At 42.2% G+C, this 13,433-nt stretch overlaps 1 protein-coding gene across 8 annotated transcripts in view; it reads left to right on the forward strand.

Annotated features, from left to right (window-relative positions):
* Nucleotides 1-13,433, forward strand: part of gulp1a (GULP PTB domain containing engulfment adaptor 1a) — a 69,185-nt gene that overhangs the window by 37,619 nt on the left and 18,133 nt on the right. For all 8 annotated transcript variants that reach the window (XM_031875061.1, XM_031875060.1, XM_031875057.1 and 5 more), the window contains one exon: nucleotides 4,403-4,483. In XM_031875061.1, coding sequence (XP_031730921.1) covers nucleotides 4,456-4,483 — 28 coding nt within the window. In that variant the 5' untranslated portion in view covers nucleotides 4,403-4,455. The remainder of the gene's footprint in view (nucleotides 1-4,402; nucleotides 4,484-13,433) is intronic.

The raw sequence follows: 13,433 nt of genomic DNA on the forward strand, positions 1-13,433 counted from the left end.
AACTGAATTATGTCGCATAAACGGATGCTCAGTCAGGTGTGGACTCTGTCTGGACTGTTGGGAGACTGTGAGCACATTGTGTCTCACCGTGTCTGCAAGTATGCACACACTCTTCAAGAGAAGAATTGACTAGACCTAACCTGGTGCTTCCACTGCAGCTGGCAAACATCGAAGGAAGACTGGGGGAGTTTGCAGCTCAGTGTTAAGTCTGTGTGTGTGTGTGTGTGTGCGTGTGTGTGTGTGTGTGTGTCTTGGGGTCGATAGTTCTCCCAAGGGGGTGCTGTTGATTCACCAGACAGGAAGCTATTAAAGCAGGCCGAACACTGCCAGCTGCCAATCAGAATGAGTGACATCACAGTCAGGCGTCAGGAGAGGCGTTGCATTACACCTCAGAGTGTCACAAACAAACGGAAAGCTAGCCAGACTCTGTCCGCTGCCAGACATTTCTGCAGCGGTTGCCAAAGTGAGAGCGGCATTTTGCTTTAAAGGCTTAAAGCTCTTAATGGCGACTTTCAGCGACGTCTATAAGCCAATGCACAGGACCGGGATTGGGGTCGGATATAGAAAGCCTGATCAGTTTCCAGTCCTTTTATTTGTCGCCAACTAATTTACTGCGAGATTGCCAGCTTTCGTACACACCTCGTGTCCTGGAACACAGCTCCAGTGGGAGTTATTTCACTTTTTTCTCAATAGCCTTTTTTTTTTAAGCAACATTCTCAGGTGTACCACACCTCTGCACTTGCTTAAACATATGTTTTTTATGATTCATGGTGGATTTGAGGGGAGGCAGTCAAGATCCCCTCCATACTTCCTCCCACATAAGATTCCTACTGATGACTCTCTCTCGCTAGATTTATAAAAAAACGTTATATAAAATACAAGAAACCCATTAAAGGGAAGTCCGAGTTTTCCTAATTCAGTGCAAATAATATCTATCTTGCTTTGAAGACGGTGCACTTGAATCCAAAAGTGCTGGTTCTCTAAACTACTGAGGCCAAGGTCATAATTTGGCAGTCCAGACACTGTAGAGTAGATCTGCAGAATCCACCCTCCCCTTTCTCTGGTGAAATGTAAACAATAGCGGTGTCCTGGTTCATCTGCCCGTGCAAATGTCAACAGAAGCATGTGAGACCCGTAAATACGGAACACAAGTTGTCTTTTTTTCAGCAGAAAAGATATTCTGTTTTTGCTAGACTGAGGAATGTCCCTGTCCCCACCCTGAAGCTTGTTCCGTTTAACTGTTCTGGAGCCCTTTCCGGGGCCTCTGTTTCCAGTAAAATATCCTCTTACTGTGAGAACCCTCATACATTGTACTTGTATCCGCAAACTACATTTCCCTCAATTATACGCCACATATCATTATGTACAGTCTGCAGCTAAGGTTTTCCTTTTTTTTTTTTTTTTGGAGACAGTTGCTTATCATCGCAGGGCCTGTTTAATGCAAAGTTTGTCTCCAGCTCTCCCCAGCAGCAAGACAAGATTTGACTCAATAGCATGACTCCGTCATTTTGCAGTGGCTCCTCACTGCTACTCAGTCAAAGCTAATGATCCGTTAACCTCCCATGTTCCCATCGATTAGTTTTCACATTCTTCAGTTTTTATCTCATTTCTCAGCCCCAAGGACTATTGTTTGCTAATGCATTTCATATAAAAGCTTATTTTCTAAATGCCACCGTTTATGTCACGCTCATAATTGGTGTCCGTGCTTCGTAAAAGGCACTATGCAGCATAAACTCCCTCAGAGTTTGTTGCAGTGGCAGGTGATGCAACAAGCCAAGATGTATGGCGAGAAGATGTATGGCGAGAGGAAGGATGGAGTACCAACCATCTAAAATGTGCTCTCATTTGTTACATTTCAATTTTCCAATGAAACCCAATAACATTAAGTGTTCAACCTAAACATGTAGAAGGCAATGAGGCACAACAGTCCACGTGCGGGTATAAAAGAAGTATATTTAGTTCCATCTGGTTCGGTAGGACCCCCTTTGTATCGCTTCGGGTGTGCGCATCACTATGTGTAATGCTTGAGCAGATATGAGCTCTGACTCCCGCTTCTGAGGTTATCAGCCAATTAAATGGCTGTTGACAACGCGACCATAGATTTTAGGTGATCATTGATTATCATTTATTGGGAAACGTGATCAAGGCAGGGAAGGTTCAAAAGTGTTAGCTTACGAACTCTTGTGGGCGTTTTCAATATGACGGGCCCAAAAAGACATAAAGTGACGTAGTATATAGAGCGACAAAGTCCGCGTAGGGAGGAGGTGGACGTAGGTGCCATACAAACACAGGACTTTCACCCAGTTGGCTGCTGTTTGTGTCCCATAGTGAAACCAAAAGTCAGGAATATTGACCTACTGCATATTTTACATACATTCCTACTTTTTTGTTTCTTTTTATGTGACTAGATCTAATAAATATTTGATGTTCATGTTTGTATCTTTTCAAAAAGTGTAGCAGTCTGTCGTGGCTACAAGATGTTGGCCGTTTCATTCCAAGGCATGAGCAGGATTTGTTTTCCACTTTCACTAGAAATGAGTAAGAGCTCAGGATTCCCTTGATAAATGGAAAATACCAGATATGGAAAAATGTAATTCATTTTCTTAATTGCCCAGGCGCACCTTCATTTGTTCGCAAAGATTGATGGCTGTTAATGTGGCAGCCCTTGCATATTCGTTCACAGAAAAAGAGTAGAGAGTATGGATTGTGGAGAAGGCTGACAGCTTCCTCGTCCTGGACAGCGTGTCCTTGCAGTCACTCTGGACGACTGAACTCCCGTGGGGAATTGATGTAAAGGCTTGAAAGCGGTCAAAGCATAGTGTCACATTCTAGAGATGGGGAGGTGGGCATTTTGAATTTGTAACAGAAACAGCTTTCTTTTTTCTGTAAAGCAGCAGCAGTGTTAATGTACTGTGCCAGTGTCTCTGTTAAAGCACAACTGGGCTGCTAGGGGCTGCAGCATTAATCAAATATTTATTGCAATCACAATTTTGGCTTCCCACAATTAAGCGTACATGCTCGGGTGCGATGTTGCTGTTTAAAATGTGTGGTCTGCTGCATATCAAGATCAAGCTCTGCCTAAACTAACAGCCAGCCACCAGCCGGTGACCTGTGAGGAACCCCTCCGGAATCATAAAGCAGCAGTTCAGATTAGAAGAGTTAGACATTATATTTGACTCTTTTTGCCCATCTGCTCTCTACAGAGAGCGGGCGCATCTGCCTGGGGAATTCAAAAGCTGAGGGTCAGTTATGGCCACTTTGTGTGGGAGCATCCTATTGGCGGTGGTGGCTGACCCTCGTCGAGCTCCAGTGACATGTACACAAACACAAACCAGTCGGAGACGTTATTTCACATGGCGTTCTCCAAGAAGAGAAGAGAGAAAAGTGAGTCTTTAAACAAGAATGGACAGAGTCTTATACCTTCATTCTTCCCATGGGCAGTTTTAAAACCAGGATGTCTCATATGTTCAGAGACCACGAGACAATGCACAAATCTTTTGAGCAAACGTACCCACTCGCATCCGAAATGAAGGCACAGAAAATAAACAGTCTAAGAGCCAAGTATGATCCGAATCCTAACACGTTAATTCACTGTCCAACAATGATGCTAACAGAGAGGAGAATGGAGCTGAAACAAGTTGTTTTAATAACCACAGATATAACGTCAGACCCTGCACACACATTTCGTAGCACAACCTGGAAGTGAAAGCACTGCTCTGTTTATTTCAATGTGAAAGTGCGACAGAAGAGAAAATGACTTTGAACACAGCCTACATTCATCTCTCTTTTTAACCAGACTATATTGCTACAAGTAGAATAATGATGTAAGGCAATGTTGTTTTTTGTGAGATCATTTTTATTACTGACATAAATCTGGAGATGATGACTAGTTAGAAATCACTAAAGGTCAGCGTTGACATCTCTTGTGATGACTTGGCTTCATGGGTTTAGTTTCAGGTTCTTTGCCTTGTTACTGTGTGTGTGTGTGTGTGTAGCTGGATGTGTGTGTATTGGTGATATACTGTATGTGACCTTGCATCATTTTGACAGAAAGATATGCGCTGGTTCTGTTGTAAAGATTAGAAAATAATGCGGCCAGGGGGGATCACAGTAAACAATGTTACATTGTACTGAGCCACACTATTGTAGTAGAATGACAGCCTCAGCCAGAGATGATGAGTATGATGAGGCCCAGTGGTAAACAACTGTAATGCAGACGGCCCGGGAGGTTAACGGGAACACATTCTGACAGCTCAACATTGCTTCACTCTCAGAGGGTGGGGATTTTTTTTGCAGAAAGAAACATCGGACTCGATGTTTTTTTTTCAGACATTCTGTCATTTTAAAAGGAAGTTTGAGGTCAAAGCCATTTTTAACTCGCTTCTCCCTGCTGCTTTTCCAGGTGGAATATAGGCAGACACTCCGGAGGGACCTCGGAGACACACATTTTCCACTATGAACCGCGCCTTCAACAGGAAAAAAGGTGAGCAAAACTAACTAATGCTTATTTAGCCTATGGAACTTGCCATTGCCTGATTTAGCTACAACCTTGCCAGAGGCTGCACAGACTCCCTGAGACAACTGAGACGGGAGCACTGTTGTGTTGGACGAACACAGATCGCTCTTTGTCATGGGACCTTTTTATTAGTTGCAGCAACACAATAAAATGTCAAGCATATTTTAAGAGAAATTTTGAAATGTTGCAAGAAAGAAATTTAAATTAGGTCAACAGTGTAGTTCGGTCAGTGCTAAATACTAGGCATGGCTGTAATCAGATAGTCAACAGTGTAGAAGAAGTACAGGTCGCGACGAACATGAAACAAAAGAGGTCAGCTTGGCCATTTAACCCATGTATGATAAAAACGTCCTCGGCAACTTTCTATTGTTCTTTCAATGAATACTTTTAATCTAGTACTGACCATGTTTCATGCTGTCCAGAGACGAAGACAAATTAATGCAATGATTCTAATGCACCAGCAAGGGGCGTTGACAGAGGAGACAGTTCATCATTCATATGAGTTAAATGTTCCCTAAGTCAGAATTTATTCGGCAAAGGCGTTTCCATTATCCATTAAGGCAAAAGACTCCTCAGGCGAGCGTGAACACTTTTTTGCGCAATTTATCGAATTTAGTTTTTTCCATACAGCATATCTATTCCGATGTTTCAAAATGTGAATGAAATACCTGACTGAATACATGGATAGTGATATGAAGTTACTACATCACTTACGCTCTATTCTATTTGTTGGGCCTGGACAATGATCCCCTTTCTTACAGTAGTGTCCTAAGTTTAAGTGGAATTGCACAATTAAGTGGGGCACGCCACCATTTTAACAAATTCAGTTTAGTTTACTCGTCACAAGGAGTAAGACTATAATGTATAATGTCCTCTGTGGCTCTGGAGGAGCTTTCCTAAGTGTGAAAAAATAACCCTGATAATATCATCTGAAAGTTTTTTTAACAGAAGGTCTGCGTTACAAATTGGCAGTGTGGGTTTTGAGAGATGGGGGCATTGGGGTCCAATGAAAGATGTTTTCCAGTTGCATTATGGGGGAATTTAGGATCGAGTGTTTTTGAAGCTTGACCCACTCTAGATACTAACAGTGGGGTTCAGTTTTGTACCATGTCTGGACTCGAGGACTGGAACGACCTTCTTAAATATTAGCCCCATACAAGCCAGCTATTTGGCAGGACCATAAACTCTTCACACTTCAAAGCTCCAAAATATAAAAAACAAAACTTTGTGATGTTTGTAATCCTGGCTGATGAAACGATTTTATTGGTTAGATAAAAAATAATGCACTGTGCAACTTAAAAGGCTGTTTGTCCGACACTGGTTGCAAATAAAACAGCCCAAACTGAAAATTACTCATTTCCATAAAACTAACAGAACTGTCAATACAGGCGGAATACAAAAAAAAAACATTGAAACACGTGCGCCCTGCCGCGCATTCCAGTAAATGTTGGACAGTTAAGGTGGTTGTGCAGCACTGCAGTCTTGAGGTGACCCTTCCCAAATGCAGAGGAGAGGATATTTGTGACTGCAGTTTTTCGAAACAGCTTGATGTGTTTACCACCATCTGCTCCGCTCCCTCCGGTGTGAATCAACAGACCTGGAGAAGCCTTGGACAGTGTTGGGGAAAGTGTCCTGGGCCCAGGTGGTACATCAGGCTCTAATGATGTCTGGGTGTTATAATTCATTGTTTCCTATTAAGTTCTCCATTTCTTGAGCGAAGGATGGTGATCGGGGAGGGCAGATAGTCCCTTCTCACCTCACATTAAGTTTCCCTTTGATTGCGCTAAATGGGAATGGCTCCACTCCTCTCATTTTAACTGGGATTTAATCTCTGTGAATTCCAGCTGATACCAGGGCATACTATTTGCACACATGCCTGTGCTCATACTGTAGGGGGGGATTTTGGAAAAGTTAAATTAAAAATGAAACTAGACTCAACCGTAAAGGTGGCTTTGGGAGCAGACAGATAATGAGGGACCCTGCAAGAAAAAGAAAAAGAAAATAGGAAGGACAGTTCGACAGACGGTAAACAGCTCCCTCAATATATTCTCCCGGACAGGCTGCCACACACCGTCCAACTCTTTCCATCTGTGTGGAGCTGCAAACGCTGCACACATTCACACAACTGCCATCAAAAGTGTGTTAAAGCCTTTTTTCACCAAGAGCAGGGCAATCGTTTCCTGACCTCCACCATGCACTGTCGTATCCCAAGCGCCAAACGGACGCCCGACCCTCAGGCTTCTCTCTAGATTTCATTCCTGCACCAGTTGTTACAGTCGGTCCACGGCAAATGGTGCCAAAAGGTCCACAGCAGATAGCTCGGCTTCCCCCCCCCTTTCCCAGACAGATAGAACGCCTTTTATTTGAAAGTGTGAACCATAATAGAGGAAACATATCTGGAAGCATTCACGTGTATTATATTTAGCCACTGGCATGCGCGCTTAATGGACCTCAGTATTGCAGGTTCCCCCCTGTTGCAAAGACAAAGTGGATGTTATTCAATGTCACTTCAAAGTTTCTCCCCCAAAGATTTTTTTACGCAAAAATCTGAACAAAGGACTTCATTACACGCGATTTGAATTAGTGTGTAAATTAGCTGGCATCTTGAACCATTCGTAACAAAAAAAAAAAAATTCTACGTTGAGGAAGATAAGCAGATGCATGGTGCAATAATTGAATCGCATTAGAGTAGATTTAGATTCGGACCAGCCTGGCAGATTGTTTCTTGTGTCACTATGTAATGATGTGATGACATTTTCCAGTTTCTCTCCCCATATTTGACCTCGGTTGTGAATGAAACGTTCCTGTCAGCTGGAAATGTCATTGGACGTGCAACTTCTTCCTCAGCCGACAACCTCCCACGTGGGCTGAGCGAAGGTTTACTTTGCTAGTGGTTTCACATTAGATTCATTTATTCAGCCTCTGCTAATAGTTCTCAAAGAGGATAATTGCCTCGTGTTGCTGATGCTGATTGCTCCCTTCCGTCATCATTTGTACTTTTTTTTTGATTTTGGACGAAGGCGACAGGAAAGTTCCGACTCATCTCATTGTTTTCTTTCCCTTCTTAATTTGTAATAGTTACACTGACAACAGTCAACAGAGCAGTCCAACATGTGTACAAGGCGTTCATGTCTTTGTAATGTTTTACTCTTGGCTGTGAGTGACGGCTGGCACTGACTCGCTCCACTGATTTACCCCCCCCCCCCCCCCCCCCCCTCTGTCTCCGTGCTCGGCTGTGTTTGTGGACTCGATCACGTCGAACAGGTAATGCCAACTCGGGTCTTGATCATTTTTATCTCCCGCGTTTATTGCCCCGTGCTCCTTTGGACGTGACTTGCACTGAATAGTTGGGACAGAGTCCTGGTGAGCCACAGATTATAGATATTAGGTACACCCTGAATAAACCCCACCTTCATGAAGGTTGATTTGACTGATTGGTCACTTTGAAGGCTGTCGTTTGTGGTCCTACTGAATTATATCGTCTGTCATATTAAGTCTAACCTCACTTATAGAAATTGGCACGTTATAACCTCCATAGAGGAGGAATTATTGACAGTATTAGGCTGCATTTGTGTTAGCTTGGAGTACCCAACACAGGAGGCAGAACAATGGTGAGCGAGCTACAAAAAAAAGCAAAAAAAAAAAATGGGATTTAGTATGCCATGATCACTGAAAAGTCTCGGCGGGACATAAATGCGCTTCAGTTCCCAGCAACTCTCTGAAGATGCTAATAACTTCACTGTAACTGTGTGTGGCCATTAGGGCTGATCTTTGTTTTTGCACTGAGTCTCATGCAGAGGAAAAGGGCCAATTTTGCACAAAATATATGCATATTAACCTAACTCTCAATATGAGCAAATAACGCCGGAGCAGCACGGTGCATTTCACCCTCTGCAAGTGCTTTGAGAATTACATGCTTTCTTTGTGTCTCATTTGTAGCCGTAATAGCCCACGCAATCCTTGTGGGACTTGCCATCTTGGAGGTACTTTGCCTCATGCAGCAAATATACTGTACTTATTTACCACTTAAGAGGTTTTCTTTTTGTTTGTTGATTTTGGCCGAAGGCGACAGGAAAGTTCCGGCTCGTCTCATTGTTTTCTTTCGCTTTGTAATTTGTAATAGTTACACTGACAATAGTCAACAGAGCGACTTGCCATCTTGTAGTTACTTTGCCTCATGCAGCAAATATACTGTACTTATTTACCACTCAAGAGGTTTTGTGGAGGTTTCTTACAAATGATTAACAGTCCTGAGTTGGCAAAAGCTGCACAATATTTAATATATACAGTTATAAAAAAATATATGTATCATCTTGATTTGCTATTTCTTCTGCTATTTTAAGTTTTTCTTTGTTCATAGTGCAATAACAGTGACCAACAGGAAGACACATATGACACTGAATGACATATTGTAGTATGCATGTGTAAAGGTCAGTGTTTGTGTGGGTGGGTGTGTTAAAGACATTGAGGGAAGAACAAGTGAAGGAGACAATATGAACCAAAGAGAGAATGAACTTTTATTAAACCTGAGCAATGTGAAGAGATGTTTTATCTATAATAATACCTGCGATTGTACAACAGTTGCTTAATGTTGGTTTGAATACGTGCACAATATAATCATTCCATCTAGGGTAACTGCCACAGCATTCCTAAATTATTTACACCTTCTCCTTCTAGCTCATTGAACAATCTTGAATCTATGAATTTCCAAACATCACAGTGAAGTAACAAGAAGAAAAACACTTGGGGTTCAATTTAACAATATGTATTTCAATAATACAATGTTTAATACTAGTAGATAATCACCTCCATCAGTTCTGTTTTGTTTTAGCTTTGGTTTTGTGAATTTATTAGTATTATTCATTAAATTCATGATTTGTTAATAATGACATAATTATATGTTATTCCTTTCCAATGCATATTTTGAATCTCTAAGCATTTTTTTTTTTTAAAGAACACAAACAAAACCCATCGCTGTGTTACAGTGACACACCACATACAAACTTTGACTGTAACAGTTAAGTTCATGAAACATTGACTGTGCATGTTATAGTGTCACTCTGTCCCGGTGATGCATTAAAAAAAAACTGCCCCATCCTTTTATCATTCTATCAATGATTGGAAGCGCGCACTGAGTCCACACTGTGGATTCATCAGAGCTGCACCAGTCCGGGTTCATTTCACTGCGGGTCACTGTAATGTGCTGCCTCATATCAGAGCTGATTGACTGCAGTAATACATATTTTACTATTCTGTCACACCGGCAGATGGTAGCCGAAGATTAGTCATGTTCCGTGAAGAATAGCCTGAATATAATGTGCTGTGAATATACATTAGGCGAGGACAGTGCACCGTTTGCCCTAGATTCTCTTCCAGCAGGGGGAAACCGGAGCTACTTAGGTGTTTTGGTGACACATATTTTCTCAAGTCTACTTATAATTACACGCAGTCACGGTGACTCTAACTTTACTGCATAGTGTTCAACTGCAGGAGCCAAATAAATTGCAGATTCTCATTTTTTGAAGAGTGACTAATTTCGGTTACGAGATTTAATAGTCTATTGCCGTTTCAATTCCGGCTGATTAGGAATTTGTTTCGGTGCGCTCAGCATCAAAACATATAATCACACAAACGGCAAAAGCCATGCAGCAAATAGAATAGTGCGACCAGATGGCCACTGCCCTTAAAGTGACACGTTAAAGTGACTGAGTCGTTCATACGACCAGTAAAGCATTAAGCATGCGGATGTGAAGGGCTATTTTGGAAGCGAGATGTTGTAATGTCTTAATAGGAAGGGATTGCATTAACAATGTCAAACCTTTCCGCCGCATAGGGATGTGCTGAAGCTCAGAAATGGTTTGGGAGTACACAGCCAATTGTTTTTTAAGCTGCGGACACACAACTCTTTTTATTGAAATCACAGCTGATAAAACCAAACCGAGTGAGGTGATTGATCGAGCTTTCTGGTGAGGTCACATCTCAGTTGTGTGATATTCACATAAGTGTCACTGCTACGGAAAATTAGATGTTGAGGATACGCACGCGCTTTTTAATTTCCTTGTGACCGTGCCGGACACTTTAAACACCAGCCTAAATGATGCTCGGTTCACAAACGTACCCTGGGACTATCGCAGCAGCCATAACTAATGGTCCCTAATGTGATTGGAAGCCAGATACAATGATGGTGTGTTTTTTTTCTCCCATGAATGTAATGTATGCAGGTCTGATTGGAAAAGACACTATGGTGTAAAAAGAAGAGTCTGCTCTGTGTCTGCTCTGACCATGCTGCTTTATGAAGCCATATGACATCCTGTAAACCATGATGACTGGTTCAAACCTTTGTCCTTTGTTTGTGCTTTCCACAAAATACAAGTTTAAATCATTCTATTCCAGTCATTGATTTGGTTGGGAGGTCCTTCATCAGGCAGTGAGAAAACAAGAAGAAAAGCAGCCTGGGTAATGTAGTCATCTTTATAGCGTCTATTTGATTGTACAGATTAATTGGTAATAATGACCAGCGATAAAGGTCTGCTTTGATTTCACCTTTTTTGGGAACATATGTGTGTTCATAGGTGGCAGATCCATTTTTAGGTATTTGCACTGTATATTTAATCATGTTACATTTCCGTTTAAATTGAATAAGATCCAGTTTTTACCGCCAAATTGCATTCGATTGCTTGTGATATTTCCCCCTAATGTACTGTATTTGGAGCAGTACAAACCTCAAGTGACACTCTCTCGAAGGACAGACTGTCATAGCAACATTTTTGGGGTTTCACCCTTTATGTCAAACTGCGGTTGACGCATGGAACCAGATGCATCTTTGTGCCCAAACGCTTCATCTCAAAGTAGCGCCGTCCTGCTGGGACTCGGTAGAAGGGTGGTGCAGGTCCTTTCTGCTCGGAGCCCCCTCTGAAGTTGTCTTCTGCATGATGGAGAACTGTGCATACCCAGCATATTCATCGGGTGTCATTGATTGAGCGCTGCGGTGAATTAGGCTATTGCCTGCACCACTTGGTTGGACCCGATAGAAAGTGCACTTACAGCGCAGCACTTAAGCTCTGAAAGGTTAGAGCTGAGCTCGGAGAATGTTAAAGACGGGTGACCACAACACTTAACAATATGAGTTGGACAAAAAATAGTGTCAGGATAAGTAATCTGATAATAGTCGATTAATAACATACTTTATTCCTGGTGTCCTTGTTTTTCACAATAGTGTGGTGAAAGACTGCAAAGTGCGACAAAGGAAGCAACCACACAAGTGGAACAGACATGAGACAATAAACAAGAAGTTGTTGTCTTTGGTTATTTTGGAGGATGCCATCTCCTTAGGCAATTAGTTGCAACATGTAGCTGCTTTGGGAGCAAAGCTCCTGAACTATATCTGGACTTTGAAAGCGTCTTGTTGACAGATCTTTTTTCTTTCAGTGAAATATTATCTTTATCCTTACTTAGAGTTTTTCAAAGGTGAAGGATATGTTATAATATATACTATATATATATATATTTTTTTTTTTGTATCATTCTTTAGCGGAGTACTTTCTTGGGATGCATAGCTCAATGACTGTGAAGAGCCGTTATCACCTGAATGCCTGGATTCACAGTACAATGTGAGATAAAGGGAGTTACAGCTGTTAGATAAGGAATGTTTGTGATAAAGGCGTAACAGATCAAACCATCAATACATCCACACGTTACCGCAGTGTGCTTTACTGGTTTCTTATCCTTGATTGCACCCCAGTACAAATATGCTGTGCGCTATAAAAATGGATTGCTAAAAAGGAATAGTACTGAAGAGGCAACATTTTCAGTGTCATAACTCGGGGATACTTCGTTGAATTTATTCTAAGATAACTCAACTGTCGCAGTGTTATCTGCAGCTGAGGCAGATCATAGTCATCACTGCACCAGAGCCTTTCTTTATTTAGGAATTAATCTTTATAGTTGACTAAAGGTACACATTCCTTCTTCTTATGTGTGCTTCTCCCATGGTGATTAACGATTAACCATTTATACCCGTCTGCTCTTTTTAATTAGAGCGGGTATCTACGGGAAGCATTGCAGGCTGTAGTCCACAGACTTGCCAATAGATCAGAGGGAAAGAGAGAGCGCCTTCTGTGGCCATAACCTCGCTGATTTGCGGGGTGACATTTTGTGAAAAGATCAGCGGGTCGGATGTTTTTGAAACCTGTTTATGCGTGAAAATAAATCCCAAACCACCCTAAGCCTACTATATAGACAATGAAGCTGTTAAAGAAACATTTAGGTAGTGATCGTGAACTTTAATAAAACAACTATTTTCACTCTTCTATCCTTTCCTCACGTGGACACATAAGGGATGCGATGAAATGACCGATATCGGCATGGATGTTTTTGTCTTCTGTGGCGTGTCGCCCCTCTTTGAACCCACATCTCTGCCAATCTCTGGGCAGGAAGGAAGCAGGTCCCGGTCAATTCAGCGAGCTGGACAGCAGGGTCGTTCAGCCTGGAGACGTCTTCTCTACTGTCACACAAGCTCGAGCACTGACACTGGAAGTCCAGGCGGGGGATATAATTGACAACTCTGAAATACCTGTTTACTAAAAGAGCCAGGAAGCCATCCTGAAGAAGATGACGGCAGCTTTAACTATAACAGTAGTTGCTGGAGTGTGTGTAACATGCATGAAGGACCTTTCTGCTGTCACGCGTCACTAACCGGCCCTGCAGGAAAACAGAGAGGCAATGCGTTTTCACTGTCACTTTTCAACCCGTCATCTCTTGAATTTTACCCTCATCTTCGCCCCTAACACCTGACAACCTAAAATACACAGAGTGACCCCCCCGTCTGACAGCACTTGTAACTTTCTGTGCCACTCTTGGTGCGCTCACGTAGTTGCCATTTGAAGCTGTGAAGTGAAAGAAAGGAGTAGAGAGAAGC

The sequence above is a fragment of the Anarrhichthys ocellatus genome, unplaced genomic scaffold (genome assembly GCF_004355925.1).
Source record: "Anarrhichthys ocellatus isolate YVR2014 unplaced genomic scaffold, GSC_Weel_1.0 scaffold86, whole genome shotgun sequence".
In the NCBI taxonomy this organism is placed as follows: domain Eukaryota; kingdom Metazoa; phylum Chordata; class Actinopteri; order Perciformes; family Anarhichadidae; genus Anarrhichthys; species Anarrhichthys ocellatus.